Source organism: Prionailurus bengalensis, chromosome E4, assembly GCF_016509475.1.
Source record: "Prionailurus bengalensis isolate Pbe53 chromosome E4, Fcat_Pben_1.1_paternal_pri, whole genome shotgun sequence".
Taxonomy (NCBI): Eukaryota; Metazoa; Chordata; class Mammalia; order Carnivora; family Felidae; genus Prionailurus; species Prionailurus bengalensis.
Window position 1 is genome coordinate 1,824,247 of NC_057360.1, and position 19,553 is coordinate 1,843,799.

The following is a 19,553-nucleotide window of genomic DNA, read 5'->3' on the forward strand; positions in this document are numbered from 1 at the left end:
CACTAGGCTGCGGGCGCGACAGCCGGACACGGTGGTCTCCGGGCTCCTGTCTCCTGCGCTTCCCGGCCAGCGGCTCCACCGCGGTAGCGGGACCCTGGGCCTGACCGCGCAGTTCCGCTCCTCCAGTCCTGCAGGGGGCGCTGTGGCACCCTGCCACCTGTCTCCCGGCTCTCGACTCCTCCCGGCGAGCTCCCAGACGCGCACGCTCGCGGCTCCGCCCCTCCTGGCAGCATCCCTCCTTCCCATTGGGCGAGGGCGGGCCGGGCCGTCCAATGGGACGGGGCGTTGGTGCGAGGAGGCGCCGCCATCTTGGGCCGCTGGGTCTTCGCACCGGTCGCTGGCTCCCCGAGGTGGGTGGAAGGTGGGTCGGGTCGCGCCGCCTGCGGTCGCGGGCCTCGCCTCCTCTCGCGCTCCGCTGCGGCCCCACGATGCCGCAGTACCAGACCTGGGAGGAGTTCAGCCGCGCGGCCGAGAAACTCTATCTCGCCGACCCTATGAAAGTAAGTCGCCGGCGGGGCCGCGGGTCAGGATGTCTTCCCTGCCCCCCGCGCGGCCTCCGGAGCTTCTCCAGCCCCCTGGCCGGTGCTGGCGGTGAGCGGAGACGGACTCTCCTCCCCGGGGAGCGGCCGGACGGGGTCCTCGCGCGGCCCTGCGCATGCCCTCCTCGCCCCCGGGCCCTCAACCTCCCCGCCGCCTTCGCTGGGTTTACGTGTCTCTCAGGGCAGGGCTCCTCCCCCTGCAGCCGCGGCCCGGGTGCCCTCTTCCGACCTCCTGCAAATAAAACCGGGACGTTTGTCTGTCCCCGCCGAGACACTTGAAAGAGGCCCCCCCAGTTGGGAGGCATCCGCACCCCTTAGAATCGTGGTTCTTAACCTTTCGGAGGTCGGTGCCCTCTTGAGTAAGTGAGAGTGCTTGCACCGTTTCCCCAGAACATTAGCGTTTGCAGATGGGTTTAGGGGGCTCGTTCACCACCGCCACAGAAGTCGTAAGTAGATGCCAGAGGTCAGGTCACCGTTAAAGGGCACGGAAGTCCCAGTGGCGGGAAGTTAAGCCTTCGGGTCTTGATTTTTCTTCCGCTGGAGATTTTATTTATTTTGTTGTCATACCCAAAGAGTGTTTAAATAACGGGGCGCCTGGGTGGCTCAGTCGGTTGAGCATCTGACTCTTGATCCCGGCTCAGGTCATGACCTCAGGGTTCGTGAGTTCCAGCCCCGCATCCGGCTCTGGGCTGACAGCTCGGATCCTGGAGCCTGCTTCGGATTCTGTGTCTCCCTCTCTCTGCCCTCCTCTGCTCATGCTCTGTCTGTCTCTGTCTCTCTCTCAAATATAAAGTAAGACATAAAAATAATAATAAATAGCTCCTTCCTAATTAAAAAGGTTGCTAGGTTTCTAGACCTAGAAAAGTAGCAAGAAGCTGTAAGACAATAAAAAGCCCATTCTTTACAGTAAAAGGTTGCAATGATAAGAGGTGGTGGAACGGGTTAGATGTTTTGGGGGTTGAGTATGTTGTTTATGACCAGATCCCTGGCTCCTCCATTGGTCGACTTCCCTGTGTGCAGGGACGCTGCTTCTCCAGCTCCAGCTGCGGGGACAGTGCGGCCCAGGACTCGTGTCCAGCGGTACCCACAGCTACCAGAGTGTTTGAAAACAGGGCAAAGAACATACACGTTCCCATCGGGAGCCATCATGTTTCAAGAGCAGGGTCGGGAAAATGAAAATAAAATGGTAGTTACAGAGGATTGCTGTGAACACGGCCAGTCTAGAAGAGGCCGGAGGGGGACCCTTTCAGCTCCCCACCCCATAGAAAATCCCAGTGCCCTGGAAACCTCTGCCTCCTCATGACAGCCTTCTGCAGGTGTTTGTTGTTTTATGGGGATGAGGGGAGGAGTGCGGAGGGGGAGCTGGACCAAGTTTTCTTGGGCGCCTTCCAGGTGACAGCCATTCAGGTCCTTCTGCGTGTGATTTATGTGAGTGGTTAAGACCCTCCCTGGAGGGAAACGAACAGTCTTTGATACGGTAGCTGGTTTGCCCGGGGTCTAAGAGGTGAAGCCAAAGTTCGAACCCACTTCTCTAAACCCCGAGTCTGAGCTCTTCCTGCCGGTCTGTGAAGACGAAGAGACGTTTCCTCGGGACTCTGGAGCCGGTCGTGCGGAACCCTCTGTCCTGTTCCACCTGTTGAGCCCGTGAGCACACCCGCCACCTTTAACGTCGCTGGAGACGGTGTTCCCGCTGGACCACGTAACAACCTCCTAGTCGGTCCTTCTGTGTCTCCGGTCCCTCCTTCATTCACTCAGGCCACACCGTCTGAGACAAACACCGACTTCTCTGTTTCCTGCTTAAGTGGTGTGTTTACACCGATTGCCGGAGAAAGTCCAGGCTCCCCGTCCACAGTCTGACCCTCTCCAGTCTTTCTGGCTTTTCCTCCACTCTGGCGCCCTGACTTTCCAGAATTGTCTTCGTTCGTGCAGCTGCTTCAGCTTCTCTCCTGCCTTCTTCCCTAGAAGCAGAACGGCATGCGTTTCCACAGCTGCCTTCAGGAAGCCTTCTTACACCTCCCCTTCCCCCAACTTAAATCACTTGTTTTCTCTTCTAGCATTCCCCCCCCCCCCCCCCCCGAGTATGCCTTCGTGGGATTTGATCTGTGCTGTCCTCTGTCTGGTGTTTTGGTTGAACTGATAAGAAAACAAGAACCTGATGGCTTTTTCTTTCTTTGTGGCGTCTGACCTGCTTGTCTTAGGTGCCCCCTAACTTACAAAATGGACCCTCTTACAGTGACTCATTTCTCCTCATGAAGCCAGCAAGCATTCTTTTAACAGAGATGACTTTACATAGTTGTCATGCTTTGTACATTGTAAGGTTTCGTTGTGTTTCTGGAAAGCTGATTATCTAAAACATGCAGAACGGAATTAAATAGCCCAATAAACAGAATCGGGTGTCCAAAGATAATCTAGTTGTAATTTACATAAGTGCTTGGTGAGTTCCCTTTTGCCCTTCACCAAAACAAATCTCATGGTGGTGGCCTTTTTGTCCCCCAATCCTGGGAGAGCAGAGAGCATGATGGGAAAGGCTGTAGGTTACAGCTCTTAATACCCCTTTTTATATTGTTTCCAGAATTGTCTTGAGATTTCAGGTTCTACATTGTAACCATTTTAAAAAACGTTCCTACTGGGGCGCCTGGGTGGCTCAGTTTGTTAAGCGTCTGACTCCAGCTCAGGGCATGATCTCATGGTTCAGGGGTTCAAGGCCCGAGTCGGGCTCTGCGCTGACAGCGTGGACTCTGCTTGGGATCCCCTCTGTCCCTTCCTCTCTCGTGCGCTCTCTCTCTCGTTATTCTTAAGAAAGAATAATGTTAGCAAAGTTGTGAACTCTGTCGGGAGGTGCTTTCTTTTAGGTGAGTCATTTTCTTGGCTGTCTAACCGCAGCATGCCGAGCAGTGAAAGGAATTGTGTAGCATGGCGCTCAATGTAGGAATTATTTTGGGAAAGTTGAGGATGGAGACTTCTTTCCAAGACAGAGTTCTGCTTTTCTGTCGCAACGCATCGTCTCGTGCCATCATGATAAAGACGTGTTTGTGTCCGAATCCGCCTCCTGAGAGCCTGGAGGAGGGATGGCAGGGACCGCCGCGGCGGGGCTTCCTGAGACGGATTTGGACCCAGACAACCCGTCTGCTGTTTTTCCCACTGCTTTTCCCATCATTCCTCTGTGGCGGGGTGGTGGGTATTGCAGGGTAGGGAGAACTTTCTCCTCTACCCCCCTTAGGTTTAGTGTTTAAAACTGGGGACCCGCAAATCACCCCGACAAAGGACAGAGTAACAGGAGGAAAAAACCCCGACACGTGTGCACATGAATGTGCACGAGTTCACAAAGCAGTGTGACTGAGGAGACAGAATCGGGGCCTCTGACCTGTCTTACCAAGGTCCTAAAGTGTGGGAAGGAGGGTACCCAAAGGAAAGCGGGTTTGGAACTTCCGGGAAGAAGGGTATGCTGTGGGAATGTGTGGTAAATGAGAGTCGTAAGGTTTGCGATGGCCTCTTTTCCCAGTAAGGAAGAGAGGGACACCTTTACTCTTAGAAATTTATGTCGGGGCTCCTGGGGGCTCAGTCGGTTAAGCATCCGCCTTTTGATTTCAGCTCAGGACATGATCTCAATGTTGGTGGGTTTGAGCCCCACGTTGGGCTCCATGCTGACAGCACAGCCTGCTTGGGCTTCTCTCTCTCCCTTGCTCTCTCTGGCCCTCCCCCTCACACGTGCGTGAACGGCTCTCTCAAAATAAATAAACTGGAAAAAAAGAAATTCATGTCACTTTTACAAAGGTTCATTTATGTCCTGCTTGTAGCCAGAAGGGGCAGAGAGAGCTAATTGCTCTGAGCTAGGGTCAGTCCTTATGCCAGAGTGATAGGTTTGAGGTGGCATGGTGGGGTCCCCTTCAGTAAATAGACCGTCCCCAACTTAACGTTGGTTAAGTTTTCGGTGCTGCAAAAGCAATATAAGTTCAGTAGAAAGCATGCTACGAATTTGAATTTCGATCTTTTCTTGGGCCGGTAATCAGCAGACAACGCTCCCATGAAGCCGGGACCGCCGGTAGCGGGCCATAGCTCTCCATCGGCCACGCCATCAAGAGGATAAACAGCCGGTACGCTCTGAACCCCTCTGTACCCACGCAGGCATCGTTTGCAGTGTGGTGTTTGACAAATTACGTAAGACGTTCAGCATTTTGTTATCAAATAGGCTTGGTGTTAGATAATTTGGCCCAACTGGAGGCTAATGTAAGCGTTCGGAACGTGTTTCAGGTCCGCTAGGCTGTGACGTTTGGTAAGTTAGGTATGTGAAATGCATTTTCGACTTAACGATATGTATTTTTTTAAGATTTTATTTTTAAGTAATCTCTACACCCAGTGTGGGGCTTGAACTCAACAACCTCAAGATCAAGAGTCTACTGAGCCAGCCAAGCGCCCCCTTTCTTAAAAGTGATTTCTACACCCAGCATGGGGTTCGAATTTACAACCCTGAGATCAAGAGTCAGATGCTGTACCGACTAAGCCAGCCAGGCGCCCATGATATTTTCAATGTATGATATTTTCATCTGACGGTGGGTTTATTGGGATATGACCCCATCGTAAGTCAAGAAAGGTCTGTGTATCCTAAACCAACTGAATCACCCAGGCGCCCTTAAGAAAGGTCTGTGTATTCTTAATGCCAAACCACCTGAAGAGTCTCCTGGACGTTCCCTGCGTGTGGGTGTGTTTTGGGAATTTTCAGTACATCTCTTCCAACTGGCTGCAAGTAAAATACCCGGCTTTTAAAAAAGTCTTTGAGAAACGAATTGTAGCGATAGGAATGGACTGAAATACCTTTTCCGACCTCATTTCGATAATAGCAAAGATGCTTCTGGGTGTTTTGGCTATTAATTCTAAAAGAGTGCTTTCAGCGTACCTGAAGACTAAGTTATTTTTGAAAAATGTCTTCTGACTTCACTGTTTCTAAATGTGTATTTTTATTTCAGGCACGTGTGGTTCTCAAATATAGGCATTCTGATGGGAGTTTGTGTATTAAAGTAACAGATGATTTAGTTGTAAGTATACATTTTTATTTGTTGCATACTTCCAGACTTGTTGGAATTAATCCTTTTGAAATTACTTACGTAGCATTTATACAGATCGCCTGTTAGGATGCTTACTTTGCATTTTGTTCCAAAGTCAACCTCATTCTAGAAGCTGCCTTTATAGACTTTTGGGGAATAACTTCCTTCCTCAACACAGTATGTCAGGTGTAATTTAATTACTTTCAGACTTGAAGCGAGAGGAGTGTGGAGACCCAAAGTGGACGCTCCTTATGAGCGTGTGAGAAGGTGATGGTATTTGAACACAGGTTCTAGGCTTTATAGTCCACCCTCTCTCCTTCCCCGTCTGCTCTGTCTTGTCACTTGCACACATCCCAGTAATCCCTCGGCCCCCTGCCACCTGCTCCCCACCGGCCACTGCTCCCCACCGCCAGTGGCCGTCTGCTGAGCTTCTCTCCCCTGAGCTACTCTCGTCTGCTGAGCTACTCTGGGTGAGATCCCGTCAGCAGCCCCTCATTTTCAGACCTCATGTTCTCATCAGCTCGCATGTTACCGGACCTCCCTGCTGCTCTGATACAGGAAACCACTCTCCGGTGGGAATTATTTTGGCATCTGTTGTTCCATTTTATTTTTTTTTCTCTCTTCTCTGTTTCATTCCTCTTTGTAATAAATATTGGTTTCTCCAGGATTCTGTCCTTGGCCATCTTTCCATACTGCTTCTGGAGCGGTCCGTTCAGCCACGGAGCCCAGGACTGCCTGGGTCTAGGCCTGTCTCCAGATTTGTACATTTAGCTCATGCTTTTCTCCTGACTTGCCGCCCAGCTCTCTGTTGAGCATCCTCGCGTCGGTGCTTCTCGGAATTAGCCCATCTAGAGTGGAACCAGACTGCCACCTCCCGTTTCCTGGCCTTGGTTGGTTACACTCTCACCCACCTGCTCGGAAACCCTAGGATCATGTCAGGCTCCCTCCTTTCCCGTCCTCACCTGCACTGTTCTGCACTCGAAGAACGTGTATTTTGATCCTCTCACGTGCCCACGTGCTCGCCCGGGCCTTCGGGAATGACCGGCCCGAGCGCCCTCGTCTCAGGTCCTGCCACGAGGGCCCCGTCTTCGCTCTTCTCCCCTCAGTTCAGGGCGTCGTCCTCACCTGGCGAGCCTGCCAGACCGGTCTCCTGACTGTGTGCCTGCCGCCAGTTCATCCTCAGTGGTCCCGAGGGACTTCTACAAACGCACATTTGCTCATTAGGACCCTGCCGAGAAACCTTAGTGCCTTCCCCATCGCTGCTCGCGTGGCCGCAGCCTCATGTCCCCTCCACCCTTCGCCTTTTCTGTTACCTGGGGGCTCCTGGGACCTGCGGGCTGTCGTGAGCTTTCCCACTTCTCCGTGCTTCGGAGGGATCTGTGTCCGTGTCTGCAGCTCTGAATCCCACCCCCGCCCCAGTGTGGCAAGACTGATGCTTCTCTTCCCAGACCCAGCTCAGAGGGTTGCTTCCCTCCAGCTTTTCTTTCTCACTCTCTTTGTCCTGTATCGTCATTGTTTCATCATATTTGTCTTTGTAGTAGATTGTGGGCTTCTGAGAGAACAGGGAGCAGAGAATTCTTACCTGTGTTGCTAGTGGTTAGCATGATGTCTTGACCCGGAGGGTACTTAGCGAGCAGGCGTTTATTTTCCATTACTGTTTTCGTAAGGTTTAGTTTTTTAAGTTCTCTCTACGCCCAACGCGGGGCTCGAATTCACAACGCCAAGATCAAGAGTCGCTCGCTCCATTGACTGAGCCAGCCGGGCGCCCCGGTAAACATGTTTTTCGTAGGTTAGTTCTTTTAAACATCTTATAGTGACTGGAAATCACTTTTTGTCTCCGGTTACGTATTATACTTTTGCATCGTATATTTGTGTTGAAGGTCCCATTGTCGGGTTGCACAAATTCAGACTTTGGGTGACCACCACGTGTTCCGGGAACCGCTTAAGTTGGGTGAGGTCACTGGAAACGTGAGACAGGACAAGTAAGCGGAGGTGCAGTCGGTCAGACCTGGAATCAAGGCGTTCGAATCCTAGCTCGGCCCTTTCCCGGCCCTTCAGCCTTGGAGAGGTTTGGGCCAAAAGTTTGGTTTTTCCGGGCCTCAGTTTCCTGACCTGGAAGCGCCCCGGCGGCGGTCACTTACCTGACTGGGGCGTGGCCGTAAGCCACCTGTGGGGAAGGACGCGGCTCTGCCCCGCCTCTTCTCGGGCCGCACGCATGTCCCTGAGCCTGGAGCGTTCACTCTGAGGATCGTTTCCCTGTGACGGGCACGGAGTGGACTGCTGCGTTCTGTGTTTAAAACAGCAAACAGCACAGAACTGATGTTCACACAAATTGAGGACCTTCCGCCTCTGGTCGTGATTCTGCCTGGTTCAGGACTCCCGGGTGGCAGTTTTGGGGAGGACTTGATGCATCACTCCTGTGATTCCTGTGACCAGATCGAAATACAGTCTTTTGTTTCTGTGTTAAAATTGCTGAGAGTCCGTGTTTGGAAGGAAGCAGACACAGTTGAACCCGTTCTCCTGAACAGTAGATCTGGGAATCCGCTCCAGCGGTAAAAATCTGGTCTCTACTCACCCTTGAAACAAGTTTGCGCACCTCCCTTGCTAATGCGTTTTAATAGTTAACGGTCCCTTCGCAAACTCAGCCTTGGGCTACATTTATTGTTGTCCCCATGTGGCTTTGACTTTTCTATAATCCCGTTTGTGCATCGGTTTTTCCTCCTCCCATGACTGATTTAAACATCTTCTATGAATCTGAAATCTTTTTTGTGAGACCGGAGGGACAAGGCAGATCCATTCGCCCTCACGGCCTCATCACGAGATTGTCACACATCCCACGATGTGCGAGCAAACATTTTCAGTAAGTGATTTTAGAGGGCAGAGTGGATTCAGACCATTTGGGGATGGTAAGATCGAACTGTAGATTACTTAAGTTGATGAACATTATTGCAGGATCGTTCATTCCCTTTGTTTAAGGCTCATGTGAACCCTTCAGATGGGCGGAGAAAAAGGACCTATTATTACAAAATGAGGGAAAGAGCTGCCAGCTGAAATTTGATATTTTTGAAGACTGTAGAAAAATGGTATTCGAGAGACCTCCGGCAGGTCTTAAGTACCTGCCTGGTGAACAGTGTAACTTACAGCAGAGAAGAATTTGGTTTGGATCAAACATCGTACATCCCTTCGGCACATCAAGGTTGGACAGATTTATGCGGTTTAGTTGAGGCAGTGACCAGCTGTGAGCAAGTGATGCTGGATTTTCTCTTAAATTCTCATTACTGCCTCCTCCCCATCTCCCATTTGCGGTAGAAAAAGGGATCCTGATCCTGCTATGCTTTCCCCAGTATAACTCCATTATTTATGACCAGATCCCAGGGGAAAAGAAGCTGATTCCAATCCTTGAGTCCTCATCAGACCCCACAGCAGGATTTAGCTTATTACCTAATTGGTCATTTTTGAGACACCTCTGATAGAGGTCATTTCATTTTTTTAATTTACAGCAGTGGAGTTGGGAATACTGTAAGATACTAAAGGAATGTAATTGCTGGGGTCTTAAAAACCTGAGTGTATTGGGGCGCCTGGGTGGCTCAGTCTGTTACAGCTTCCGACTTGGGCTCAGATCATGATCTCCTGGTTTGTGAGTTCGAGCCCCGCGGTCGGCTCTGTGCTGACAGCTCAGAGCCTGGAGCCTGCTTCAGATTCTCTGTCTGTCTCTCTCTCTCAAAAATAAATAAACATTAGAAAAAGAAAGAAATGATTGTATTTGCCTTAGTATGACCTCTGGAGCGAATGGGATAAAATGTGGTAGGAAAGACTCAGGTTTGTACCCAATCCTACATTTGCTACATTGTTAATCCAGTTTTAAGAGTTAATGTGCGAGTTAATGTGCGCTTTTGAAATTTCTGACAGTGTTTGGTGTATAGAACAGACCAAGCCCAAGATGTCAAGAAGATTGAGAAATTCCACAGTCAACTAATGCGACTCATGGTAGCCAAGGAATCCCGCAGCGTTGCCATGGAAACGGACTGAATGGTTTGGAAGGAAGATGACCCTTCTTTGGAAGTAAATATCTTTTGAATTTGAAAACAGTGTCGGGAGAGAAAATACTTTATGTAACTAAGTGGGCTCTTCAGAAGCGGGACATCGTTTTTTGTACTTTTTTTGTAACGTTTGCGTTAGAGAGCTAGGAGTGTAAATGCTTTCGGGTAGAAAGCCTTTATTTATTTTTGGAAATCGAACAGGAAATGCATCTATGTTGGAAACTTTTTGCAGATCGATGTTGGGCGAAATACATAATTATTCCATGGTTAAGTTTGTATCCGTAATTTGAAAATGAGCTGTCAATAAAAGCCCATTCTTCCTTAAATTTAGTGAATCTGTCTTTAAAAGAAAATGAACCGTACACATTTTGCTGCATTGATAGGTTTCTTTTGGAGCATAACGATTGTGTCGTTGAGGACCCACCACCGTCGGGTACGGTGAGTGGAATTCTGTGCACAGCAGCAGCCTGTCTGTGGGCGAGGCGTCTCAGCTGTGTCTCCAAGTGATCATGGAACCAAGTGTGCTTGACCTAAAACGTTGCGGCTTTAGCCTGCAGTTTTTACCATAAAGGATTTGTAGTATCATTCGCTTGTTGAGCAGATATTTGCTTTGAATCCAGCTTTCGGTGCCCGAGAACAACCACAGTTCCTTCAAGCGCACGGTCACTGCTGTACTGAGACCACCGTATTCCAGAAGGCCTTGCCACGCGTTTCCCATCTGTGTTTTCTCAGAAGGGCTAACGGTGTGACCCGTGAAGTCTGCGGGTGTCTGCGCCACCGCTGCCCGTCTCTCCCTTCACCAGGATGTTGTGTGACTGTCACGATGTTATGTTGTCCGCTGAACCAGAAGTATGAGGTTATTTGATACCCATCGTATAATTGTAACCCGAGTTTCACCACCTAAATGTTCGCGTGTTGCTTCCTATGTTAAAATATTTTTTGTTAGGAATTTGTCGTGTCGAACAATATTTTAACCTGGGAAATTCCGTCAGCCGTATGACTTTTTTCATGTTTCCGAGAAGTCTATAAAATATTATATGGATGTATGTTGTCTCTAGAAGTTTTTAACTTCTCAAGAATTTATTGATTTCTTGACTGGCATATACTATATTCATTTAGTCTAAAATAAGCCTAGTGATACTGTAAGTAATTTTTTTTTGTCTGTCAGTGCCTTTTATTACATGGCTTTCTGTGAAGATCTGTGTCGATGGCAAGGTGGTTTTCTTGGTTAAGAAAAGTAACATCAAATAGTAAAGGGTGTTTTGGGTTTGTGGTACCCCCGCCGCCTAGAACGAATGGGGTCACTGGAGGATTTTTTGGATCTTTTTTCTCTCATTTACACCTTCCACTTCTTAACGGTACTTCGTAAAAATAACCTGGAAGGGACAGACTGGGATTCGGGGTCCTGGGGTCCTCGTAGCTCAGAGCAGAGGGCGCACGCCCGCCAGACTCCCTGGCCTCCAGTCTTGGCCCCACTGCTCGCCGACCCTGGTCTCAGGATGCTTCGGACACTGGGCTCGCAGGTGCTCCTGGGACTCGACGAGGGCTGAATGGCGTCACCTCTTTCAAGCCCTCAGCGCAGTCCCCGCAGCGGAAAGCTCCGTCACAAGAGCTGTCGGCAGGAGGACAGTTCTCAGGGAAAGGGTATGGCCAGCCTTTAGTTTTATTTCATAATTTTAATTGAAGGATTATTTAGAGACAGCATCTGCCTTTTCTGCCGAGAGCTGTGTCTATTATTAAACGCTGCTTCTGGCAGTTGGGAAGTGAGACAGGACTGCCCGCAACAGAGCGTGTTCTTCTGTGGGGAGAAGCCGAAATCCTCGAACCTAAAACTTGTGTTTATTTGTCCCTACACAAAATAAAGTTATTAGGAGAATCCCTTGGTAAACGTTTTGCATTTCTTAAACACTACATAAACAACAAAACAGCAAACATCGTACGTTCTGAAAACTGCAGTGCCGTATCCTTCGTTGTTCGTTTTTTGTTGTTTTTTTAATCATGAAGTGTTTCTAGACGCTGTAATCCGGCTTCCGGGGACGAATTTTCAGCACCTTGTCGGTGGCGTGTTTGATCCAACACTGCTGACGCTAAGACAAGCCAGGAGAAGTCACCATGGTGATTGAGATTCCAGATGTAGTTAGCAGGTCAGATCGTCGCATTTCGTGTTTCTCTGACAAAGGCCCCCTCTCTGCACCTTGTGAAGTGTTGCTGGTCGGCCACACGTGTTCTCTGCCGTCAAGGGTTGGCTTCTCCCCCTTGGGCCTCCTGGCCGGCCAACCTTTTGTCTTAAAAATAATCTTTCTCAGCCACAGCTTTTAAGTCACTGATGAGACGCGGGATTGGCAGAATTTTACAGTCGATACCGCCTGCTGCCCTTAGAAATACCTAACGTTAACAACCGCCTGGTGGGCATGGCCTTCACAGTATTCTAAAACCAGTTCAAAATGAGACCTGTGAAATTAGTTGCCCAGGAGCAGGAAGAGGTCCCGTCCTTCCCGCGTACTGAAAATGAACCTAAAAACCAGATCCCTGTATTTACTGCGCCCCTACCATGCAACCTAGTAAAACCCGCCTTGTGGTAATGGCAGTATCATAGTAGTTCGTAGTATTTCTCTTCGAGACACAAGGAAAATGTTCCCCTAGTACTGCGGTTAAAATTTATGAGCGGAAGAGAGTCCCAAGTATGGCATCCCTCTTGCGCTAGTTGGGGGGCGCCTGGCTGGCAGAGGAGAGTGCAGATCTTGGTCTCGGGGCCGTGAGTTTGAGCCCCGCGTTGGGGGTAGAGGTTGCTAAAAAACGGGCACCTGGATGGCTCGGTTGGTTGAGTGTCCGACTTTGGCTCAGGTCAGATCTCATGGTTTGTGAGTTCAAGCCCCCATGTCAGGCTGTGTGCTCAGAGGCTGGAGCCTGCTTTGGAGTCTGCCTGCCTGTCTGTCTCGCTCTGCCTCTACCCTGCTCGTGCTCTGTCTCTGTCCATCAAAAATAAATAAACATTAAAAAATTAAAAAAAAATAAAAGCGCTGGTTGGGCTGGTTCCCGATGAGGCGGAGCTGAGTGCGTGGAACAGCTGTTTGAGGACCGTGAAAGGAAACCGGTGGATTAGGGGAGATCAGAGTTTGAAGTACCACTGAGCCAGCAGTGAGTCCTTTCTCCCCTTCTGGTATCCCCCAGCCTGAACTCGGCACACTGAGAACCTAGAAGTGAGTCCTGGGGCGCAGACGGGACCTCAAGCCCTCTCGGTCTGGCTCAAGGAGGAGAAGGGTAACTCCTACTACGCCCAAGAGACTGTAGAAATCCTTTGTTTTGGTTTTTTCCGCTTGTTTTGTGTTCCCTTACAACCCTCCCCCCAGGCAATCCCAGGATGGTCAGGGCATCAACTATAGCTGTATTTCCAAGAGGGTAAGAGCCAGTCTCCACTGCATTTTTCTCTGCCCTCCATCTACTTGGCCTGGGTGTAAACACCGTGGCAAAAGTAGTCTAGTGGCCGGAGAACGAGAAATAGAAGGAACCAGAAAGTACCAGAAGTCACAGAGAGGAAGAATTCAGAAAGTGACCTGGTAAATTGTTTGTGAACTCCTGGGTCCATTGCCAGCCTGCACATATGTATGATCAGATCCTTTTCAGGAGACCAGAGACTCCGCCTGAACTAATAAAGAGACCACCACCCAAATCCCAGACGGGCCACTGGGAGGCATTCACATGCAGTAGGTCCAAAAAGCACTGCAAAGATTTTGAAAGTTGAACTGATACTCCCACTTGCCTTCTGAAGGCTAGGATTCCAGTGTCCGATCAGCTGTCAAAACATTTGCCTGATCTTATACACATGAAACTAACGTTTTATGTCAGTTACGCCGGAATTAAACAAATAAATAAACCTTTGCCTGCAACCTAACCAGGTTGACTGCCTGCTGAAAGAAAAACCTGGTATTTTCCGTAGGATTTAAACAAGACCCAGTTTGATGATGTTCGGAATGTCAAGGAAACCATCCAGAATTACCTGGCATACCAGGAAATGGGGAGAAATCTCAACTCTCAGAAAAAGACCATCCGGAGATGCTAGCACTGAGCTATCACAGATGTTGGGATTATTTGACAAAGACATTAAAGCAACTATTACAAAAGTGTCCCAGCAAGTAATCAGGAATAGTCTTGTAGCCAATGAAAAAACCCAAATCACAGCAAAGAAATAGAAGATAGTTATGTATGTATGGAAGAACGAAGTGGAAATTTCAGAACTGAAATACACAGTAACCAAAATTAACTCCCAGAATGGTCTTTAGTGTAATGGAGGAAAGAACAAACTTGGAGATAAACCAAGAGAATTTAATCTGAAGAACAGAAAAAGATTGGGAGACAGCAACGACACAAGCAGAGCTTCAGAGATCTGCAGGACGATAATACAGGGTCTGACATTTGTGCCTTCAGAATCCCAGGAAGAGAGAAGAAAGCATGAAATATTTGAAGAAATACTGGCTAGAAAATTTCACTCAAATTTGGTGAAAAACTTAAACCTATAGATTCAGGAAACTCAGAGACCCATGCCCCAACAAGTACATTTTAATATCAAAAGATAGGTCCTAAGAGCTTTAAAACATTGCCAAGAGAAATTAAGATTTAAATGAGTGAGCTATTGCATTCACGTGTCAGAGGAATCCGTATTGTCAAAGTGTCATTTTTCCCTAAATTGATCTATACTTCCATTGTATCTCTTGTATCTCTAGTTAAAATCCCAGTAGGCTTTTTTGTAGAAATTGATACTCTGATCTGAAATTCACATGGAAAAGTGGAGGACCTGGTCGAGAATAGGGAACAGACCCACACACACGTGGATAACTGATATGTTACAGAAATGCAAAAACGAGTCATGGAGAAAGGACAGTCTGTTCAACAAATGGTGCTGAGATTATTAGATATTTGTTTTGGATTTTATTATGTAATCCATACCCAACATGGGGCTCAAACTCAACAACCCCAAGATCAAGAATTGCACGTTCCACCAACTGAGCCAGCCAAGTGCCCTGCAAATGTAAACTTTGGCCTCTGCCTTGTACCATACACAAATATTAATTTAAGATGAACCACAGGGAAACCTGGGTGGCTTAGTTGGGCATCTAACCCTTGATCTCAACTCAGGTCTTGATCTCAAGGTCGTGGGTTCGGGCCCCACATTGGGCTCTGCTTTGGGCATGGAGACAACTGAAAGGAAAGTATTTTAAAAATTTAAAATGAACTATGGATCTAAATATAAAGCCATAAGACTTCTAGAAGAAAACGAGGATTTTTGTGACCTTGGTTAGGCAAACATTTCTTAATCTGTATGCAGCCTATAAAAAAAAAAAAATTAAAATCTTCTGTTCTTCCAGAGTCACTGTTAAGACAATGACAAGCCACGTATCAGAAAAAATTATCTGTGAGGCTCCTAGGTGGCTCAGTTGGTTAAGCATCTGTTTCTTGGTTTCAGCCCAGGTCATGATCTCATGGTTCGTGGGATCGAGTCCCGTATCAGGCTCTGCACTGTCAGCAGAGTCTGCTTAGGATTCTGTCTCTCCCTCTCTGCGCCTCCTCCACTCATGCACTCACTCGCTCTCCCAAAATAAATAAACTGGAAAAAAAATTATTTGCAAAGCATATATATATAATATATATAAGAACTCTCACATTGAAAACTCAATAACCGCCCCCCCCCCCCCAAAAGAAAGTACACAAAAGATTTGCACAAACACTTCACTGGAGAAAATGTACAGATGCCCAAAAGCTCATGAAAAGATGTTCAACATCATTAGTTGCCATTTAAAATCAAGTTTAGGGGCGCCTGGGTGGCACAGTCGGTTAAGCGTCCGATTTCAGCCAGGTCACGATCTCGTGGTCCGTGAGTTCGAGCCCCGCGTCAGGCTCTGGGCTGATGGCTCAGAGCCTGGAGCCTGTTTCCGATTCTGTCTCCCCCTCTCTCTCTGCCCCTCCCCCGTTCATGCTCTGTCTCTCTCTGTCCCCCCAAAAAATAAATAAACGTTGAAAAAAAAATTTTTTTTAAATAAATAAAATCAAGTTTAAAAATAAGAAGCAATCAGAATTCTCACGCAGCTGTTCGGAATGTAACCTGATTCAGCCATTTGGAAAACAGGCAGTTTCTTTTAAAATTATGCATACATTTACCACACAAAGGCCTGTATGTGATATTATTTTAAAGTAGTCTCGGGGCGCCTGGGTGGCGCAGTCGGTTAAGCGTCCAACTTCAGCCAGGTCACGATCTCGCGGTCCGGGAGTTCGAGCCCCGCGTCGGGCTCTGGGCTGATGGCTCAGAGCCTGGAGCCTGTTTCCGATTCTGTGTCTCCCTCTCTCTCTGCCCCTCCCCCGTTCATGCTCTGTCTCTCTCTGTCCGAAAAATAAATAAAAAAACATTGAAAAAAAATTTTATAAAGTAGTCTCTACACCTAACATGGGGCTCAAACTCACAACCCCGAGATCAGAACTCGCATGTTCTATGGACTGAACCAGCCGGGCGCCCCAACTTCTACATGAATATTGATAGTGGCTTTATTCACTAATAGCCCCAAACTGGGAACAACCAAAAAGTCCATCAACAAGTCCGGTTACTGGATAAACAAGTTGTGGCACATGCACACGTGGCCATACCACTCAGCAATGAAAAGGAATAAACTGTCAACACACACAACAACATGGGTGAATCTCAAAATAATTATGCTGAGTCAAAGGAACCAGATGTGCAAGAGTTCCATACCGAATGATTTAACTTAGGTAGATTTCTGGAAACTGCAAAATAATCTACAGCGACTGCAGATCAGTGGTTCCCTTGGGGGAAAGGGGCACGTGAACAGAAGGAATTGCAATGAGACGCGAGGAAACTCGGGGCGGGGAGCGGGTAGCGGGGGACTTCACCAACTCGCTCTTCCTGGGCTGCTCCCAGCCAGCATCTGACCACGGCAGGGGTGCCAGCAACGAGCCAGTCCTGACCCATGCGGCCTGGCCACCACTTCGGGTGGCAATGCCTTCTGAGGCTCTCCCCAGCCTCTCCCTTCATGGGTGTTTCTGCCAGTAAATGTGCACGCTTCCTATTCCAGCTTGGTGTGTTTTCTGGAGGACTTGACTTTATACAGTGCCTTCACATGTGTGTCGTCTGAATTTGAAGATGTTTGCTAATTTTCTGTTGAGTTGTTGTCATTTCTTTAAGGGTTCTTGGGAGCTCGGACGAGTTCCTTAACCTTAGTGCCTCAGTTTCCTCCTGTGTGAATGGCAATGATAATAGTATTTACTTCATAGGGTTGTAATACAGATGAAGGGAATTAATCACGTGTAAAGCACTTAAAAGCGTGCCTGGCACATAGCAGTCTCTACGTGTTCAGTAAACATAAAAAAAAACAGCGGTCCTGTGTGTGTTCAGAATGTCCTTTGCTATGTACGTTGCAAACGTTTTTGCCCAACCTGTCCCTCATGCTGCACTTTTGCGTGGGGATGATTTGGTTCCTTGCAAACCAGTTTCTTTCCTGTGGCTGCCACATCAAATCACCACAAGTTTAGTGGCTTAAAACAGCACGAATTTATTCCCTCAAAGGATCAGAAGTCCAAAGGGACTCTTAAAGAGCTGAGAAGTTGCCAGTAGGGCTCGCTCCTCCTGGGGCCTCTAGGGAAGAATCCATTTCTCTGCCTTTCCCGGCCCCTGGCTCACGGCTCCACATTACATCGCCCCATTTCTTTTTTTTTTAATTTAAAAAAAAATGTTGATTTTAGTTTCGAGAGAGAGCAGGAGCAGGAGAGGGGCAGAGAGAGAGGGAGACACAGAATCCGAAGCAGACTCCAGGCTCCGAGCTGTCAGCACAGAGCCCGACGCGGGGCTCGAACTCACGAACCATGAGATCATGACCTGAGCTGCAGTCGGATGCTTAACCGACTGAGCCACTTGCACTCCATTTGCACCCCATTTCTGTCTTCACATCACCTCTGCCTCGTTTGTCCTTCTTGCTTCCCTCTTACAAAGACTCTTATGATTACGTGTAGTGCCCATCCACGTACTCCAGGATAATGTCTCCATCCCAATCACATGTGCAAAGTCGCTTTTTCCACCTAAGGCCGTATATTCACAGGTTCTGGATATCTTTGGGGGAGCCATTATTTCTCAGCCTACTAGAGATGGGCCTTTTGTCAGACACAAGTTCCAGATTTGGACACTGGCCACTGTCTCTCCTAGTCCACGGCTTTACAGTTTGGGCTGGATGTCAGTGTGGTTGGCATTCACACACACAACTCAGAAGCACAGGAGAGTCAAAGCCTGTGAGCTCACCCTTGGCCAACTTGACCAATGGGGGCTGGGAGCTATTCCTCCCACTCCCTGGGAGCCGGGTGGACGGCTCTGGGACTCAGTTTATAAAGCTCCTCAGAAGGTTCCATAGAAGCAAGCACCAGTGGCCAAGTTGAAAACACATCCTTGTATTGTCTTTTCCTCCTTTGAACCTCTCAGCCCTCACTCCTGTCCCTGGGATGATGTCCCAAATGAGCTACTTGTCTGGAAGCCCACGTCTTACCCTCTGCTTACAGAAATATCTCAGAAATCAGAGCCAGAAAGAAAAAAGGAGGCAGGAAAAAGAGAGGAGAGGAAAAGCAGTTCAAGACTTAGATAACAGGAATCAGAAGAAGGAAAATGAAGAAATCCTCAATAAGATGACTTAGGAAATGCTTGCAGAAGTAAAGGACATGACTCTGCAGACTGGAGGGCCCTCCTAGCGCCTCATGTAACACGTAAAAGTAAACCGAGTATCAGAGCCAGTGACGGGATTTCAGAACAGTGCGGGTAAAGAAAAGATCCTAGAAGCTTCCAGAGGGAAAACGAGCTTCTTTAAAAGGATCGCGCATCGAAATGGCTTTGGACTTGGGGCATCTGACTGGCTCTTGATCTCAGAATCGTTGAGTTCGAGCCCCACGTTGGGTGTAGAGATGACTTAAACAAATAAAAAAAAAAGAGGAGGATGACTTTGGACTTGCCAGTGGCTACTACCAGAAACTAGGAGATCATGGAGCAAGGCCATCAAACTTCTGAGGGGAAAATCTTTCCATTCTGGAGTTTTGCAGTAATCACTGGGAAATATTGAATAAAGACGTTTTCCAGCCACACTTCAATTATGTTTTGCTGAGGTAACAACCCCCACCAATCTCAGTACCGTGAACAAAGTTTAGTTTTTTGCTTACGTTAGAGGTAGCTGTGGTTCCACAATCCTGCTCCTGCTCCAGTGTCTTGACTCCAGGGTCGAGGAGGAAAGAGCAAAATCTCACAACAGCTCTCAAAGCCGGTGCTCAGATGTTGCGTCATATTCTATTGGTCAAAGCAAGAGACACGTGCAAGCCTGCCATCGGTGACCTGGGGAATTACACTCGTCTGCAGGGAGGCACCGGAGGTCACGAAGCAAAAGGCAGGATTGCCTGGGAACAGAATCCACACGATGTCTCAAAACTTTACCTCCCACCTCTGGGATGCATTCCTCCAAAATAAAGGAGTGAGCCAAGGAAGAGGGGGATGTGGGATACAGGAAGCAGACTCGTAACAGGAGGGCCCCAAAAGGGTCCCCAGGGTGGAGGTGAAGGGGAGCCTGGCCGCAGTGGTGCACCAGGCGTGGGGCAAACACACTAGACCAGGCAGGTCGGAAGTCTCCACAGGCACTTAAGAACCATGAATTCGAAGCAAATCCAACCTGAATGAATTTACTCGGAAGAGCTGTGCATGACCGATTGGGGGGTTGGTGTTGAAGTTGGGGCTCCAATCATGCAAAATTAAGACATGTTAATGTCAGGGAAAATGAGTTAAACAGGAAAAGAAAATTGATCATGGTTCTATAGATCAGCCCTGAATTGGCTTCATAACAATGAAAACAGTGAACAATTATATAACTAAAATTAGTTGGGGATTTGGGCAAGGATGGGAGTCC

General features: G+C 48.3%; 1 protein-coding gene across 2 annotated transcripts; it reads left to right on the forward strand.

The window, feature by feature from the left end:
• Nucleotides 1-285: 285 nt before the first annotated feature.
• SRP9 (signal recognition particle 9) lies at nt 286-11,497 on the forward strand. 2 transcript variants are annotated; one of them, XM_043569384.1, is made up of 4 exons: nt 286-500; nt 5,504-5,572; nt 9,491-9,643; nt 10,005-11,497. In XM_043569384.1, exons 1-3 carry the CDS (start codon nt 429-431, stop codon nt 9,608-9,610), a joined length of 261 nt encoding a protein of 86 aa, XP_043425319.1. In that variant the 5' UTR covers nt 286-428; the 3' UTR covers nt 9,611-9,643; nt 10,005-11,497. The 2 variants fall into 2 exon arrangements, with proteins under 2 accessions (XP_043425319.1, XP_043425318.1); XM_043569383.1 differs by having other exon boundaries at nt 9,491-11,497.
• Nucleotides 11,498-19,553: the final 8,056 nt, after the last annotated feature.

Excerpts from the sequence above, each read along its gene's own strand:
- SRP9 (XM_043569383.1), top strand. The coding sequence starts at position 429 with ATGCCGCAGTACCAGACCTGGGAGGAGTTCAGCCGCGCGGCCGAGAAA. Across the intron at positions 501-5,503 it reads ATCTCGCCGACCCTATGAAA|GCACGTGTGGTTCTCAAATA; the intron begins GTAAGTCGCCGG and ends TTTTTATTTCAG. Across the intron at positions 5,573-9,490 it reads AAGTAACAGATGATTTAGTT|TGTTTGGTGTATAGAACAGA; the intron begins GTAAGTATACAT and ends AATTTCTGACAG.